At 43.8% G+C, this 17,703-nt stretch overlaps 7 protein-coding genes across 7 annotated transcripts; 3 read left to right on the top strand and 4 right to left on the bottom strand.

Moving 5' to 3' along the window:
• Window positions 1-90: 90 nt before the first annotated feature.
• V865_003333 (uncharacterized protein) lies at window positions 91-2,090 on the bottom strand (the record flags this gene model as incomplete). The annotated part of the gene is made up of 10 exons (XM_066227130.1): window positions 91-297; window positions 371-660; window positions 729-793; window positions 874-964; window positions 1,047-1,189; window positions 1,271-1,344; window positions 1,426-1,566; window positions 1,665-1,692; window positions 1,769-1,911; window positions 1,992-2,090. 10 exons carry the CDS (start codon window positions 2,088-2,090, stop codon window positions 91-93), a joined length of 1,281 nt encoding a protein of 426 aa, XP_066083227.1.
• A 1,495-nt stretch (window positions 2,091-3,585) lies between these two features.
• V865_003334 (uncharacterized protein) lies at window positions 3,586-6,420 on the bottom strand (the record flags this gene model as incomplete). The annotated part of the gene is made up of 8 exons (XM_066227131.1): window positions 3,586-3,798; window positions 3,917-4,114; window positions 4,181-4,384; window positions 4,448-4,490; window positions 4,557-4,641; window positions 4,760-5,168; window positions 5,288-5,449; window positions 5,569-6,420. 8 exons carry the CDS (start codon window positions 6,418-6,420, stop codon window positions 3,586-3,588), a joined length of 2,166 nt encoding a protein of 721 aa, XP_066083228.1.
• Window positions 6,421-6,819: 399 nt separating this feature from the next.
• On the bottom strand, window positions 6,820-9,377 carry V865_003335 (uncharacterized protein; the record flags this gene model as incomplete). Its single annotated transcript, XM_066227132.1, has 10 exons — window positions 6,820-6,822; window positions 6,889-7,300; window positions 7,370-7,475; window positions 7,544-7,657; window positions 7,723-8,287; window positions 8,374-8,667; window positions 8,785-8,936; window positions 9,061-9,098; window positions 9,165-9,181; window positions 9,345-9,377. 10 exons carry the CDS (start codon window positions 9,375-9,377, stop codon window positions 6,820-6,822), a joined length of 1,734 nt encoding a protein of 577 aa, XP_066083229.1.
• A 206-nt stretch (window positions 9,378-9,583) lies between these two features.
• Window positions 9,584-12,227, top strand: V865_003336 (phosphoribosylamine-glycine ligase; the record flags this gene model as incomplete). The annotated part of the gene is made up of 4 exons (XM_066227133.1): window positions 9,584-10,436; window positions 10,499-10,650; window positions 10,737-10,878; window positions 10,951-12,227. The coding sequence occupies 4 exons, from the start codon at window positions 9,584-9,586 to the stop codon at window positions 12,225-12,227; spliced, it is 2,424 nt and encodes an 807-aa protein (XP_066083230.1).
• A 322-nt stretch (window positions 12,228-12,549) lies between these two features.
• V865_003337 (uncharacterized protein) lies at window positions 12,550-13,598 on the top strand (the record flags this gene model as incomplete). Its single annotated transcript, XM_066227134.1, has 3 exons — window positions 12,550-12,971; window positions 13,051-13,171; window positions 13,317-13,598. 3 exons carry the CDS (start codon window positions 12,550-12,552, stop codon window positions 13,596-13,598), a joined length of 825 nt encoding a protein of 274 aa, XP_066083231.1.
• A 375-nt stretch (window positions 13,599-13,973) lies between these two features.
• Window positions 13,974-14,819, bottom strand: V865_003338 (uncharacterized protein; the record flags this gene model as incomplete). The annotated part of the gene is made up of 3 exons (XM_066227135.1): window positions 13,974-14,548; window positions 14,666-14,703; window positions 14,785-14,819. The coding sequence occupies 3 exons, from the start codon at window positions 14,817-14,819 to the stop codon at window positions 13,974-13,976; spliced, it is 648 nt and encodes a 215-aa protein (XP_066083232.1).
• A 734-nt stretch (window positions 14,820-15,553) lies between these two features.
• On the top strand, window positions 15,554-16,394 carry V865_003339 (glycine cleavage system H protein; the record flags this gene model as incomplete). The annotated part of the gene is made up of 4 exons (XM_066227136.1): window positions 15,554-15,656; window positions 15,737-15,883; window positions 16,009-16,140; window positions 16,303-16,394. 4 exons carry the CDS (start codon window positions 15,554-15,556, stop codon window positions 16,392-16,394), a joined length of 474 nt encoding a protein of 157 aa, XP_066083233.1.
• Window positions 16,395-17,703: the final 1,309 nt, after the last annotated feature.

Raw genomic sequence — 17,703 nt, forward strand, 5'->3', positions numbered from 1 at the left:
ATAAAATCGAGTCCAAAAACTTTAAAGGTATATAAATTGAAAAATTCGGTGGTATGCTCAGTACATGAACACAAATGACAAGGGAAAAAATCACGTTGCCCGACCTGTACCGGGTCCATCATACAATCTATCTGTAGATTCCCATTTCTGATTATAGTTATTCGTGCCTTCCCAACTTACACTATCTGGGCTGTTCACTCCATGATGATCGCTGGGTAATCTATTCCTTCCTAGTGTTGGTAGATGAATCTCGTAGCCGTCCGGTCCAGTAGTCGTAGTAGTTTGTTCAGTCTCAACCTAGTATCACAACGCAAACTATCAGTCCGTATCCCGCGGAAGTGTATATGAGCTGTAGGAATTTGAGACTCACATGTACAATAGGACCTTCTGACATTTTCGATCTAGGCGTATAGGGTGATCTGACATTTCCTAATTCCACATCTTTTTCACCTCCGTTAGGTTTACTGACATATACCCTTCCACCAGATTTGGATACATGTCCTCCGGATCCACTACCTGATCCAGAGAGTTGTTCGATACCCTCCGCATTGAGCTTCCGAGCGAGGATCTTCTGGATGGTCTTTCGACCCACAAGAGTAGACAGGACGGAATGATAATATAAAACAGGCAAGATAGAGGTGAAAATCCTTCGAAAGTCGGCTATGTATACACGTTACTGATATCAGCTTTGATCAATGGTTTTCGTATAGGAAGGAAGGAAGGCCTACTCAATGGTGAACCAGCTACACCACTACATGCTTCCAAAATCAACAGGCAAAGAACAGGTGGCATCCTGAAGGAGATACAGTATGACAAGATCAGTAAATAAAACTACAACGACTAATTTTGTATAATGTCAAATGAATTACTTACATAGTTTCATATACGAGTGAAATTAATCTCTTGAAAAGTCGATCTTGATTGTGGAATATACCTTGTTTAGATTTGAATAACATGAAAGTCACTGCAATGTGAATACACCAACAAAACGGAAGATTAGTTAACAACGATTTCTTATTGCTATAACGGGGTGAGACTCTACTCACTGAACAGACATAAAGTGCCATCAACAGCGCAGGTGATCGCACCCCAAGCTCTAAACCAGGTAATAGTCCCACTCATAAACGTTGGTAAGTCCTTAACGGCCTCGATAGTTAGTTTGGGCAACTTCAGTCCGTTTCCTACAGCACTGTGATTATCAAATGGCAATATACACAATTCATCAGCCAAAGTCATTTGTCGTATGAGTTACACTAAGCATAAGACTCACACTAAAGCGATTACCAACTGCGCAACGATACCAATAGCGAAAGGAGGTATGATGTACCATTTATTACCTGACATCTACATGATACGCAGTACATTCATGTGACAAGTCAGTCAGCGCTCAAATGTTGCCTAAAGTCAATGTTGACTCGAACTCACTCTCCAAGCTCTGTAGGCGTAGTAACTCGCTCCAGTAGCGTTGAATATCGCTCCAACGAGTAGATGCGACATGTCGCCCAACATCAGGAATCGGAAATGTGTAGCGATGTTATGTTCATTTTCATACACCAGGTGGTATGCCTAAGTCAAAGAACAAAACAATAAATACGTGATTAACTAATTAATATACTATACTGTGAGATACTATGATGAGATGGGAACGTTGGAATGTGACTTACTTGTGCGCATGTTAATCCTAATGCCCCTCTGCGACCCAAAAATCAATTCCGTGATCAGCTCCTTGATCCATTCGATTTGCAATTCTGATCATAACGGAACTTACACAGACAGTATAGCTCCTAGGCTGACAGCTTCCAATAACCAGATCGAATCAGTCTGAGTGAAATAACTGAAATAATTAGAGGTGTTCGATAAGATCGATGATACTATCAATGATTGAAGGACAGTTCCTATGATCGCGTACCACTATTACGTGGACGAAAATCGAAAAGACACAAATAAGGCCAACTTGTATTACCATAAGATAGCGTGGATTGAAAGCTTACAGTAGTGTTATTAACGTTGGCACCCATCTGTTTCCATAGGATCGTACTCACGTCCATCCCTGCTCCTGCGGCTGCTCCTGCTACTGTCGAGTTGGACATTTTGACGGTCTGAGTATAGTATACGGATGGGTGAAGTCTTTGGACCGAACAGAGAGGAGATGAATGGTAGTTATGGGTGAAGCTGGGAATGTACAATCTCGGAGGGAGTTGTGTGTAATGTTCTTTACTTATATAAAGATAAGGTGGGAACAATCGATATGTGATGAGAGAAGAGGCAGTGATAAGACTTCACTTGATATTCCAATATTTCAATTCCAAGTACTGTGAGGGTGAAGGGAAAGTAAGAGAGTGCGATCGATCAGCTGCCTGAGCCGAAAGAGTGTGGTGAGTGAGTGTGAGTGTGTACCGCAGCTGAGAAAAAAGGCGTAAATAGACTTTGACAACGACAAGAATCAATATCGATATGGTAACACCAAGACCAACACCAAGACCAAGGACTGCGTAAAGGTCAAAGATGAAAGGTCTACGTTTGACATCTCTCCACTTCCTTCCCTTTCTTACCTCGCACCAGACACGGACAGCTGGAAAAGCACGAAATCAGTCTAGAACAGACATTGATCAGTGCCTTTGGAGAAGAAAAGTAATCTATCAATCTTGTGAATGATTGACAGGCGGGTTCCTTCCTTTGTTTCATACCGGATCGAATGGGTTCAGATCGGATTGGACATCGAAAGGAGAATCAAGATTTTGGTCTGTTTGTGTATTTGTGGGTGTGGGGATCTTTGGAGTTGGTGTATAAGATTAGCTGTTACACTCCACAAGAAAACGATTGATCCGGGCTATGGCTGGTACAGCCGTGAGTCAAGTTCAATATGGTATAGTAGTAACACAGAGACTGTGCATCAATATTGATGATACAGTGCCTTTCCATCACAGATCCTTTCCTTTGGGAAAAGAACAGTTACCGAAGTTACAAGTCTGTTGTTGGGGCGCAAGGACAGTGAGAAGACCAAGACATATGATGAGGTAACGAAGTGATTAGACGCTGAAATGATGATCAATGCGAGGTTTCATGTGTGTATGTGTATGTGTTTGTGTGTGCTTGTGGTGCGAAATGTCTGTGTAGTTATCATGTGTGTGTATGTGTTTGTTTGTCGTTTATATACCATGAAGATCATCCGCGCTCGCTGATTCCCGGATCAAGGACAAGATTCCCACGAGGCGTCAGGTGGGTTCGAGCGTTTGTCTGTATACAGTGTGGCTGACCATCGAAGCTTGGACCTATCCTCTTGAATGGGTTGAACAGGTCATGAAAGCAAACACCGCCTGGGATGTAGTCACCTGTTCACAATCAAAATGATGCTTGATGTCATGTGAATGAATGTATGGTCGCCGTTCAAGTTCGATATACTTCAATCTGGTAGTCTCGACTTTCACGGGATCCTCTTAACCAACCGACAATTCATCCGAGAGACAGCTATGTAATAGCAATACAAATATGATCTACCTAAATGATCTACAGTGACCACAATTTTTGACTACAAATGTATCATTTCCCATTTTCCAATATCGATTCACCCACTTCAGCAATTCTTCACGCTGGTGTACTCATCTCTCTATCTCTTCTACCATTCGAAGACGTCGCACCTTTACTAGCCGTACGTTGTTTGGTGTTATGGCCATGATGGTGGGTATTGGTCCTTGGTGGTCTAGTCCAGAATTTCACTTGCGCTGCTCTCGAGACGGTCACAATAGAAGTTTGAGTCATATGTACCCCCGTAAGTAAATTACCTTCTACAACTCTTGCCTATATAATACAGACACCATAACATCTCAGCATCTCCTGTTCATTGTGGGAGGACGTAGAAAATAGAAAGGTGTGTATACAGACAAGGTTTGTGCTCGATTGGAACGGAATGACTCACCATGACAGGTTGTAACAGCGCTACCTCACTTCTAGGTGGAGCAGGATGGAATATACTGGATTTGACATATAGTGGTAAATGCGATTTCGAATGTTGAGCAGACAGAGATAAGGAACTTCCTCCTGCACCTAATCTGTGATGAGACGATGTGGGATGATGATGTCTTGGTCTATGCAATGCAGCAGCGGAGAAGTCCCACTAAATCACAGTTCGGTCAGATTAGTCATCACTTGTACTGGATGGAAGAGAGGGTACTCGACTCACGAGGATCAACTTGGCATCTTCACCTACACTGGCAAACCTATATGCTCTAGCTTCTCCTCTAGACTGGTCGAATGCTATCGACATGACGAATGCAGAATGTCCCTGACATCTAGCTACGATACGTGATTCCCTCGCTGAGAAGATGGTTATGAGATCGTCTTGTCCTCCTACTGCTACGAATCGGGAATCAGGTGACCAAGCGATCTGTACAACCACACGATCAGATCTACAAGCGAGGCAGCATTTCACAGTGGAATTTGAGCTCACGCAGTTCAAAGATCCGAAATATCCAGCAAAAGTATCTGTCAGCCTGAGGGGGATTGACAGGTCAACTTATTTCACAAGCGTTATAGCATGATGAATGAGAATCACTTACTGCTCTTCGGCGACATCAACCATTCTCAAATTCCCATCTTCAGCAGCAATAGCCAAGAACCTTCCGTCGGGCGAGTAAGCCATTGCTGGTTGACAAGACCATCATCAGCTACAAATTCGTAATGAAAACATTGTATCATGATCATGGTGGACTTCATGATCAACTAGAAGTGGATGTGTAGGATGTCGCATCAATCAACTTACCTGATATTTTAACTTTCTCAATCTTATAAGCTGCAATTGGATTTTTACCCGCCCATGGATTGACATCTTTATCCTTTTTGGTATTTACATTTGGGTTATTTAGTAAATTCCATTCTTCATTCTTCCATTTGATCAAACCTTCTTCCCATTCATTATCCACCGCACCGATAGGCGTAGCATCTGGTAAAGATCCGGAATTCTTTCGCTCTTTCTCTTTTTCTGACGAAGTTGGAGCTACCGAATCGAAATATTTTGTCCAAGGTAGTACGAAAGCCATGATGGATGTAGGAGGATCGTCAGCGAAGAGGTGGAATCGGAGTATAGTCGAATCGGCAAAATGGGCAACGAAATGGTGGGGTTGTCGAGGATCGAAATGGACTCCTACGACGGCAGTGTTGTTGAGGAGGCCCTGTAGATGGATGAAGTCGGTCAGTAAGGTGATAGACATGACTTCACGTTGTGAGGATAAAATGGTCCAGGTGGATTGGATAATAGGACGATATTCGTCGAGAGGGGATTACTACTCACCCCCTTATTCAACCTTGAGTATTTACCAATTGTAAAATCTACCCAAAGCAAATCACCAGATGTGAAACCTATTACAACGTCCATCCTATCTGGACCGAGGGTGTGCATGTTGACTGCATGACAGGTTGGTACTTGGCTGAACGTGATTCGAGTGAGGGGTTCCTATGTGACCCAAACAATCATATCAGCTTCAATTGAGGGGTCATTTCCGTAACAAATATCCAGCTCTGAACTGACTGGCAGACAGACGAAGAAGAGATGAAGGGAGGTCGTACACTCACTTTTGTCTTTGGATTTTCCTCACCCCAAGCAAAAGTTCTCCCCAAGTTCCAAAATCCATACCTTGCCATCTCTCCTACACCACTTCTCCCCTTCTCTCCTAGATTCTTCAACAGATTCTCCTGCATCTGAACACGAGTGACGAACGTCGACGAAGACGACCTCAAATTATTCTTAGGACGGGGTATGACGTTATTTGTAGATTGTTGATTCTTCGTAAATGGGATTCTCTTTCCCGTACTCGTACTATTACCAGGAATGTTCATCTCTAAGGGAGGAGGTTCTGAAGAAGGTTGAGAAGCATTCTCATTACCTTCACCATCATCTGAATATAACGAAGGTTCATATTGATAATTTTCTTCTTTTGGCGGTTGACTATCAACTCCTACCAAAGGTGTATTCTGCTGTTGCTTATTACCCAATAGACCACCGAAAGATCTTTGATCGTTAGGTTGTTTGGGAGGATACCAAATGTTGACGAATGTCATTTTCACGGGTTGAGGAGGTTGAGCTTGACCATTCACGATGGAGGATCCATATGACATTGCTGTAGATGCTGGGGGTCCACCGGGCATCTGTCCTGGCATCATTCCCGGTCCAGCGACCATAAATCCACTGGCACCAGCTAAGAAGGTACTGGTACTTTGCTGTTGTCTTGCTAGCTCTGCTGCAGTCGGATGAGCAGGACTACCAATGTTTGAGAATCCCTCCGGGGGGTTGAGCTTGTATGTTCCTTCTGGAGCATGGAGTTTGTCAGGAAGATCAGGGATGGGAACGATGGGGACGGCAGGAACGACAGGTTTGGGTGGGAGGACTCGGAAGAAGGTTGTCGGTGGGGGGATGTACAGCTCCATCTTGGTCTTCTAGGAACGTTGTATACCTACTAGGATGAGTGGAGTGAATACAACTTCTGCAAGATTTATGTACAATCGATGATAGAGATGAACAGCAACAGAGACGTAAGGATGTATGGATGATTATTCACGTGATGTTCATAGGTTGAACTGACATGAACTGACACTTCGGGCCGAGGATGCAAAAGGGGGAATTTTAAGGGTCCATCATGCATCATCCACATCTCAACCATGACGCTATCAAATGCTCATTCGCTGAAGGATCGCAGTGCATTCCATTACCATTTTATATGTTTCAATTGACCGTTTCACCAGCATGACAGTGTATATATACCTAAATCATTTTCCTTCTTCTCCGCTTTCTTACCCTCGGACACTTCACAGCGAGAGCTGCGCAGTTTACTGTGATTATCATATGTATTGTCAGCAAGATCTTCCCTTGTGATTATCGCGGATACCAATACTCACAGTGATAACATCGGGTTTCTCCCTCTTGGTGAACTCCTTCAATTTACTAGTAGCCAAAGCGACCTCGATCAAAGGTTTCAAACCATCTTGAGCGTCTAATCCATATTCACTCTCGTTCTTAGAGTACTTCTCGACGTATAATCGGACAGTAGCTCCTGAAGATCCAGTACCAGACAATCTGAAGATGATCCTAGATCCATCTTCAAACTTGATGTACAATCCCTGTTTCTTTGAGACGGATCCATCGATAGGGTCGGTGTAAGAGAAATCATCAGCTTCTTTGACCTTGAAGGAGGTATCCGAGGAAGTAGCTTTGAGTGATTGGCCAACGAAATCGGACGAAGCAAAGAGTTTTCGGAGGTGATCCATCATGGCTTCGGCACCTTCAGATTCACATTCTTCGTAGTCGTATCTGAAAGCAGATATGCATTATTAGCACTGCCCTTGTGGTGTGAATCTCCTTTCATGGCACCTTACTCACCTAGAGAAGAAGCTTCGTCCGTATTTCTTCCAGTGTTGTAACAACACATCGTTGATACCTGACCCGGGCTTCTCCTTGTTGGCAGCAGCGAGGATAGAGAGCCAAGCTATGTGATAGAGTCAGTGATCAGCTTCTGCCATCATTACTTGCCAGTTGAGCATTATGGTCACTCACCAACGATAGCCCAGACACCGTCCTTCTCTCTGATGTGATCAGAACCAGTACCGAAAGATTCTTCACCACAGATAGACAATCGACCGGCATCCATGAGATTACCGAAGAATTTCCCTATATCAAAGCATCATCAGCTTCCCATTCTCCAAATCTCATTGGGGCAGCTGAACAGAACTCACATCCAGTAGGAACTTCGAATACTTCCAATCCTTTATCCTTAGCTACGATATCGATAGCACCGGAGGTAGGCATGGATCTAGCTAGACCTTTGATACCAGATTTGAAGTATGGGATAGCCTTCTCAGCCCAATCGGCAATGATCGCAACTGAATCAGAGGGAGTGACGAAAGCTCCCTTTCCATAGATCATATTCCTATCACCATCACCATCTGATGCTGCTCCAAATTCGATATTCTCTTTCTCTACTCTCTCGACCAATTCGTGAGCATAGGTCAAGTTGGGATCAGGGTGAGATCCACCGAAATCAGGCTTGGGCACACAGTTCTGAATGGAGCTTTCGTCAAGACCCAACTCATCTACGAAGATAGCTCGACCGTATGGACCGGTCACACCGTTCAAAGCGTCAAAGAGGACGGTAGGTTTAGGTGAAGTGGTGTGTAACCAGTTTTTGATCAGGTCGAAATCGAAGATATCCTTGAGGAGCTTGATGTAGTTGGATACGGGGTCGACAATGGTGACTTTGATAGGTCCGTGAGTAAATTCACCAGTCTTGGAGAGATCAAGCTAGAAAAATAGGGATGAGGTATGATTAGCGCTGAAGCAGGGTTCCGGGTCAAAACGTTATGGATTCATGGAGGAGGTAGACTTACATCGGGAAGGTTGATTTGTTTGTATTCCTTGATAGTCTCAGTGATCTTGTGAATGGCATTAGTGACTTCCTCAGGAGCTGGACCACCATTGGAGATGTTGAACTTGATACCGAAATCGTTGTCTGGACCACCGGGGTTGTGCGAGGCGGTCAAGAGGATACCACCGTCAGTCTTCAATGAACGGATCAAAGCTGACACGGCTGGGGTAGAGAGAATGGCATTTTGACCAAGGATGATATGCTTGATACCGTTGGCAGCTCCGATTCGGAGGATGATTTGGACGGCTTCGGGGGACTAGGTGAGTAAGAAGCGTCAGCATTAACCCAGAAATAGATGTGTTTCCAACGTTGACCTATCATTCTCTGGAAGGGGTTGATGATAATGCCAATCTCATGAAAACACCACACTCACAAAATATCGTCCATCACCACCAACAACGAGAGTCTTACCCTCTGGTCCACCGGGGATAGCACTCAAAGTAGCTTGAATGAAGTTCTCGGTGTAGTGTTCTTGCTGGAACACCTTGACCTTCTTACGAAGACCGGAGGTACCTGGTTTCTGGCCTGTTAGTTTGGGAAGAGGGGAGCATTAGCATATGCGTGTCTTTGATACTCATGAACAGTAGGTTGGAATAGAGGTAGAGATGAAGGATGCAGGTGAAGGGAGTATGGAGACGGACCAACTCACCTGAGTAGGCTTTGGTTTGAACAGTGATGATATCGGACCTGTGGGGAAGAGCACATGGGGATAAGCTGAGGTGACCTCTATAAGGATTGTTGCAGGTCACCTACATTTTGCTTGAGTTGATCTGAGATGAGAGACAGAGAAGGGAAGAAGGGGAGTGGAATGGATGATGAGAAAGTGATTATGTGGAAGTCGAGGTGAGGTGGTGTGGGGTCCAATGTGAGTCGCTCAACGACGTCAGATCATCCCATACATCATCTATTTCAGGAACACCCAGACAGGCTCACGTGGATATCCTGACCTACCCCACTCCCACCCATATCTATAATCCCGAGTGTGGCACCATTTTTCAATCTTAAGTCGATCACTTACTTTATCATTTTGCTGCCGTTCTGAAAAAGTTGACAACGACAAGTGAAAGATCAAAAAGATTAAGCGTAAAACCAACACACAACCACACCTTCTTCTTCTCATCTTCTTCTTGTACGCCATCAGCAGGTCATCCTGTTCTGACAACCTCGCCAACATGTCAGAAATCACCTCTTTCCCTCCTCCTTCCACCGACCTTTCGATTCTCCTTCTCGGATCAGGAGGTCGAGAACATGCCTTGGCCTATAAACTCTCTCAGTCCAAGAGAGTATCGAAGATCTACGTCTGTCCAGGTAACGGTGGGACCGCTCTAATGGGAGGAAAGGTTTCCAATCTTTCTATACCTTGGGGCGCTCAACCAGCTTTCAAATCAATCATCGAATTTGCTCAAAGCAACAAGATAGATTTAGTTGTACCTGGTCCAGAACAACCTTTGGTAGATGGAGTAGAAGGAGCATTTAAGAAAATTGGTATACCAGTATTTGGACCTTCACCTCAAGCTGCAATGTTGGAAGGATCCAAATCCTTATCTAAAGAATTCATGTTCCGACACAATATCCCTACTGCGCAATTCCGTTCATTCACCTCTGATCAATATACCCAAGCTGTCGAATACATCCAATCGAATCCTTTCTCATCTGGACGATGCGTTATCAAGGCGTCAGGCTTGGCGGCAGGTAAAGGAGTTTTGATTCCTGAGACCAACGAAGAGGCATTAGAAGCTTTAAAGAGCGTGATGGTAGATAAGGAATTTGGAGATGCGGGAGATGAAGTTGTAGTGGAAGAGTATCTTACTGGACCGGAAATCAGCGTATTGGCCTTTTCAGATGGATATACTATTGTACCTATGCCTGCTGCTCAGGATCATAAGAGGATTGGAGAAGGAGATACCGGGCCGAACACTGGTGGGATGGGTGCTTATGCCCCTGCTCCCGTGGCTACCAAGGAAATCTTGGATAGAGTGGTAAAAGAGAGTTTGGAACCTACTATCAAAGGATTGAGAGAGGATGGTGAGTGCATCAATCGATTAGTAAGTATCAACGATGTTGACGATATCGTCTCTATCACATAGGCTACCCATTCGTAGGAATGTTGTTCACCGGGTTCATGCTCACTCCCGATGGACCTAAAGTGTTGGAATACAATGTCAGATTCGGTGATCCAGAAACTCAAGCTCTGATGTTACTTTTGGATGATGAGACTGATCTTGCTGAGGTCATGCTCGTAAGTGATCAGCTTTCACCAAATTTCGTGGTGGCTTATGATTTAATAAATGAATTGATCTTTGCTTTCCATTGTTCCATCATCAGGCTGCTGTGGAAAGACGACTCGATTCAGTTAAACTTGGCTACCGAGATGGATACGCTGTCTCAGTCGTCCTTGCATCTCAAGGATATCCAGGCAAATACCCTAAAGGTGTACCTATGACCATTAACCCGGATATGCCATCGGGTAAGTTAAATATAGCTTTCTTTCCTATCGTCATAACCCACACCAAGTATACTAATATTTGGTTTTATTTAGGCGTACACGTCTTCCACGCCGGTACAGCTATCAAGAACGACACCGGAGTGACCGACGGTGGACGAGTCCTTGCAGTTTGCGCATCCGGTTCGACCCTCAGAGAAGCTGTCGATCTCGCTTATTCCGGTGTCGACCAAATCTCCTGGGAAGGCAAGACCTACCGAAGAGATATAGCTTATCGAGCCCTTTCTTCTGAACCCCCCACATCTTCTACCTCTGCTCCATCAGGAGGATTGACCTATGCTGCTGCGGGAGTGTCCATCACTGCAGGAAATGACTTGGTGGAAGCTATCAAACCCGTTGTCAAGGCTACTCGACGTCCCGGTGCTGATTCGAATATCGGTGGATTTGGTGGGGCATTCGATTTGGCTGCTTGCGGATACGAAGATCCAATCTTGGTTAGTGGTACCGACGGTGTGGGAACTAAACTTAGAGTTGCTTTGGATTACGGTAAACACGCTACTGTCGGTATTGACCTTGTGGCAATGTCAGTAAACGACTTGATCGTTCAAGGTGCCGAACCATTATATTTCTTGGATTATTACGCCTGTTCGAAATTGAATGTTCCAGTCGCTACCGACGTCATCACTGGAATAGCCGAGGGATGTCTTCAAGCTGGATGTGCCCTCATTGGAGGTGAGACAGCAGAAATGCCAGGAATGTACCATACAGACGATTATGATCTTGCTGGATTCGCTGTCGGTGTCGTTGAACGAAAACAACTCTTACCTTCGAACGATATTAAAGAAAATGACGTTTTGATTGCCTTATCGTCAAGTGGACCTCATTCCAATGGTTTTTCCTTGATTAGAAAGATCGTTAGTCTATCTGGATTAAGTTTGACGGATATTGCACCATGGAGTAAAGGCAGTCAGAAAGTTGGTGATGCCTTGTTAGAACCTACCAAGATATATATCAAGTCGTTGTTACCGGGTATTAAAGGTGGACTGTACAAGGGGATGTCACATATAACAGGAGGAGGATTTACCGAGAATATACCTAGGATATTCGAGGGTGATTTGGGTGTACAGTTGGATTTGGGTAGTTACCAATTACCTGAGTTTTGGAAATGGTTAATGAAGACTGGACAAGTGGAAGCTAAAGAGATGGTAAGAACGTTCAACTGCGGTGTGGGTATGGTCATCGTTGTAGATTCTACCAAAGTCGACTCAGCTCTTCAGAGTTTAGCTGAGAACGGTGAGAACGGATGGGTCATTGGGAAAGTAGTTAAAGGGAAGGGTGTTAGATATACCGGATTGGAGAGTTTCGGTCAGTAATGTAGAGTATATAGAAGTAAATTGAGATTGTTTGGGTATTTCATTATGTATGCATCTTTCGATACTGTCTGGCTTTCCCTGTCCAATTCTCTGATTCTCTGATCTTCTGATTCTCTGATGGTCAGCTGTGGAAAAGTAAACTGATCATTGCGAAGGAGATACACCAGCAGTGCCACTATCTCATCGACGGGATCAAATATTCCTCTTCTCAACTCAACGTCTTCTTGCTCTCTTCCTTCATCCAGCTCTTTCTCTGGGTTTCGTACCATCTGAATCAAATAACTCAAACAGCAAGTCTCACTATATCCCAACCCCATACACAATGTCCCAAGCCCATCGACCAACCTGGAACCCAACCCAAGGTCGAGAGACCAAAGCAGGTTCTCAGCAAATATCCAAACTCGCCCTTGCCGCGCATACCAAATTGAAATTCCGTCAACCCGGTCAGACAAACAGCTCTGATGTGGCTCGAAGAGATCTAAAAGCTGAACTGGCAGCAGCGGAGAGGAATGCATTGGAGAAGAAAAGAAAGGCTCAGGGTCTACCACCTTTACCACCCATCGAGGGAGCATTGAGGATAGAGAATGGCAGTACCCAAACGGAGGAAGATGAGATAGCGGCTAAACGACGGAAAGTGTTGGAAGAGGCTGCTGAGTTGGATAAGGATGAGGAGAGTGATGAAGAGGAAGTTAAAGATAAAGGGAAAGGGAAGGAGGTTAACGGAGATGCGGCACAGGATGATGAGTGAGTGAAACTTTCATGTCATATGAATCTATCTTTGTTATATCTGTTGGCTGATGAAGTCGTGATATCACGATCATAGTGATGACGACGATGATGATGATGATTCGGATGACGATTCGGACGATGAAGATGATACAGCGGCGTTGATGGCTGAATTGGCGAAGATCAAGCAGGAAAGAGCAGAGGAGAAAGCGAGACTTGTAAGTGGGATCTACCTTTTGAGGACTATCATTCCAATCGAGTTGTGAACACCATATATATACTCCATATCTACTTATACTTGTATAAGCAAACATCAGTGTATCAATCGCTAACGAATGTTCAATTTCTATTTCCATAATATAGGAAGCAGAAAATGCCGCTTCATCCGCTCAATCCCGCGAAGCTGAAATCGCTCTTGGAAACCCTTTACTCAACCTTCAAGCGGCCCTTGGTCAATCACCTTCCTCACCTTCTTCTACTCCAGGGTCCACAACCACAGCAGGGAGCTTCACGGTGAAGAGGAGATGGGACGATGATTTGATTTTCAAAAATCAAGCTTCGGGTTTGAATGATAAACCAAAGAAAACGGAGTTTGTCAATGATCTGTTGAGGTCAGAGTTCCACAAGAAATTCATGAATAGGTGAGTTCAACTCAGAGTTCTATCTTATCAAAATTTATGATTCGATATCTGTCTAAAAAGAAAGGGAATTTTTTACTGACTGATATCTGTGTGTCTTGCTTGATCATAGGTTTATCAAGTAAAACTTGATTTGACTTTCTTTACCATTTGACTTTTCGATTATCACCTTTTCTCTCTTTCATGGATATACAATGTAAATTTCTTTTTTTTTTGTGTCATACCATATATGCATTATCTTGTTCAGTATCATCGTCGTCTCATAACAATACGTTTATATACAAACAAGCTATTCTCGTTCAAAAAGATGAAAGAACGAGTTCGCCATCGCACGGACAGAAGAACAACCATAATGCAACGATACTGGTCAAACAAGTATCGTCTAATTACCCTCATTCTGGGTATGAGCAGGAGGGAAGAAACTCCTATCAGCCACTCCACCTTGACCTAATCCTACATCCGAATGACCTTGGCCCGCTGAAGGTAATCCACCATGAGCTAGATATCCTGATGAGGGTGTACCTCCTTCTCCTGGTGTGGTGGGGGTGTAGTTGGCGAATGAATTTTGGTGAGAGGGAGGTAAAGGGATATTAGTAGCTTGGTGAGAAGTACCTCTTTGCGCAGCAGCATTGTCGATGGGAGTAGCTGACTGATTCATCACGTAGGGATTGGTAGTTCCTGGTGGATGAGGGATTTCAGAAGCATGTACCGAGTCATGTAAGTGATGTGCACCTTCAGCCGGAGTGTTGACGTTACCCTCTGAATTGGGGTTGACAGGTGATCGTTCGGAAGGCGAGAGATGGGGTGATTCTTTCATATGATCATGAGAATGTTTATCTTCGACTCCATGACCAAGTTCCTGTACGTGAGCTTGGCCTTGTTCTAGGTCCGTTGGATGACCAGTTTTTTTAAATTGACCTTCGATGATCTTGTCTGGATTTTTGGTGATTTTACCGACTGAATGTTGTCACCAACTTGATGTCAGTATCGTATAATACACTTTGAAGCCCAGATTAATCATCTATAGTCGTGTGGACTCACCAGCTTACTCGATGCTACCTGATACCTTATCACTGATCGTAGGTTTGTGATCTACCTGTGCTTCTCTACTACTGGTAGTGGCCAATGATCAGCCTGGGGCTCAAGTACTTGCCTCGATGTTCGAGTATACCGATACTGATGGGTAGACTTACTCGGTGTGTAGTTTGATATCCTCGTTTTGAGCCATGATGATCGCTTTATAAGTAGTCTACCTTATATGTGACTGAGTCAAGTTGAGTGGAAGAAAGTATTTATAGAGTGTTAGTGGGGAAGATCCTTTGATGAGTATCTCATCTTGACGGTATATACAGAAGCAAGCATCGCTGTATACCTTTTTGTTTCCGGTCAGTGCTCAAGAACAAGACGTCATCCGCATCTCTTCTGGCCGTATTGATGATTGATGACGATGTACCAAGTGAAAGTGAATGATGGTCATGACGACAGTTGACATGACCTCAAAGGAGGGGTGTTCATTCATGGATGGATGTCTTTGAATCATCATCACTTCCTGTGCAGATTGTCGTGGTCGGCCATATGTATCAGCAGGACGTAGATGTACACAACGTATCAATGATCTCTCACTGCATCCCAACGATAAGACAAGATACATAGAGTGAGTATATGTTTGGATCTCTTTATTGTAGGTCTGTGCACAACGGAATCAAATGAGGTAACCGTAACCGTATCAGGCTTATCTCTGTCGCTACTCCAGTAGTAGGTGATGATTTTCCAATAATGAGACAAGCGCTACCATCCATTTTCCAATCCGGAGTCTCCATCAACAGAATTCTTGGAAATACAAAGCATTCCTCAACCCATCATCTTAATCCATATATGCCATTGGTTCATCCCCCTTATCTCTTTTCTTTCCTTTCCTCTACCCTCTGTACTCAAACGCAGCAACTGAGCAATTCATCCAAGATGATCTCCCTCCGTCTCGCTCGACCAGCTTCCTCAATCCTCAGAACCGCCCTTGCTCCTAGGACCAAGGCAATGAGCTTCTCAGCCGTGAGGTTCATCTCTAGTGAGTAACTCTCCTTGTTCAAATATCATAGGGTCGACGCCGACGCTGACTGGAATCATATGTGTTATTTGTATCGCCAGCTCGATACACCACGGACCACGAATGGGTGTCATTTGACCCAAACTCTAACATCGGTACAGTCGGTATTACAGATTACGCTCAGAAGGCTTTAGGAGATGTTGTCTTTGTTGAATTGCCTGGACAAGGTGCAGAGGTCGCTCAGGGTGGTGAGTCAACATTGTGTCTTATGCAGATTGCGTGAAGAGTCGATCTTGGGATGTGATGATATAGAATATCGCACAGACAGTCATCCGCGGATGGTTCAACGCTAATATGATAATTTTCGTTGCAGATTCTATCGGTGCCGTCGAATCTGTCAAAGCAGCTTCAGATATCTACGCACCCGTATCAGGTGTGATTGAAGAGATCAATGAGACTTTGGCGGATCAACCTGGATTGTTGAACAAGGCTCCTGAAGGTAATGGTGAGTTGTTATCTTCTAGCAATTTCATATATGTTTTTCATGACCTACACCACATCTCGTCTATACCTACATCTACATGTAAATCCACCCCTACATCTAGGTCAATCGCACCTACCCTTTCTATCATAGGGACTCATTACTGACTCTGACCTATGTCCGCAGGATGGCTCGCCAAGATCAAACTTTCCGACCCATCCGAATTCGAAGCTCTCTTGAATGCTGAAGCTTACAAGGCCCACTGTGAAGGCCAATAAGCGGATTCTTATCCGCTATACGAGTTGGTCGAAGGTAAAGAAAGGAAGTCATATTTTTTGGGAATGCAAAGCGTTGTTCTTCTGGTTATCGAGTTCATATCTACATTGATACGATATAGTATCATGGTGTTTCGATTATTCAAAATTACTCAATGACGAAGAGACGAAACGAAATGATGGGGGACTTACATGATTCACGTACTGATTCTGAATGAGGACAAAAGCCAGATATTCAATATTTGGTATCTGGCAGTGTAAAAAAGTTATTCAAATCCCGTGAATAATTTCGAGATATACATAAATAAAATTATCGTCACCACCGGCATTGATAGTACGATGATGAGGATCAAAATCTTGACTATTATATTCATGAGATCCAACAAGAAATCATTATCATTGGGATTGTCACCTTTTCCCTGAAATCGAAAGTAGTCTGGTACTGATAGATGATAATGAACTATCAGCAAGGGGCTTGGCTGTGGACTTTCACGAACGATGGAGCATGATTTCAAGACTTACTTCTGAACATAGCTTATTGTCATCCCAAGAAAAGATCACAATTCCATTCGATTGAAGTACCTGACTCGTACGGTACACGAGGACAGCTAAAGGTATTATTGCGAATGGCTAAAAGCAGTCAACGCATCTCGAGTATCATCTACTCCAAGAACGATAAAGGACAAAGGACAAAGGATATTGCAGTCATCTCATCCTTTCTTCATCGTCCAAACTGTCATATTGTATCATCGATGACAATACGAGAGCGATAATCCTGTGCAACACACATACGAACCCAATGACGTATTTATACACACCAAGCAAAAGTCATTCAAAGGGCTGGTAGTCATAAAGGTGAACGTATCTCCAACACATATCGATGGAAAAATACTTTATGCCCTCTTTTCATCGAATCGAACAAAACTAACGCTACAGTATCATCGACCGCGAGTTGAACAACCAAACGACAGAGACCAAGGGAGAAGGTGATATGCTGCCCATAATCAGAATAGGATATGTACAGTACTAACTGAAATACATTCACTTACAATATATACATATTTATATATACGAGCAAATCAGTTGCTCAAATGAGTTAAAGTGTTTGATAATAATAGTTCCTAATTACCATACAATACCTCCGCACAAAACAAGATCGATACAAAGATGTCATCATATAACAGTTCAAATGGTGGTGTTGGTAATGGTAGTGACAGGAATGAGCAATCCTCGAAAGGTACGTACAGTACAGTACATAGTGAATCGTTTCTAAACCAAGCTCGATTCAGACATGTTGTAACTCCGATTACTG

This window comes from Kwoniella europaea, chromosome 1, assembly GCF_036810445.1.
Source record: "Kwoniella europaea PYCC6329 chromosome 1, complete sequence".
In the NCBI taxonomy this organism is placed as follows: domain Eukaryota; kingdom Fungi; phylum Basidiomycota; class Tremellomycetes; order Tremellales; family Cryptococcaceae; genus Kwoniella; species Kwoniella europaea.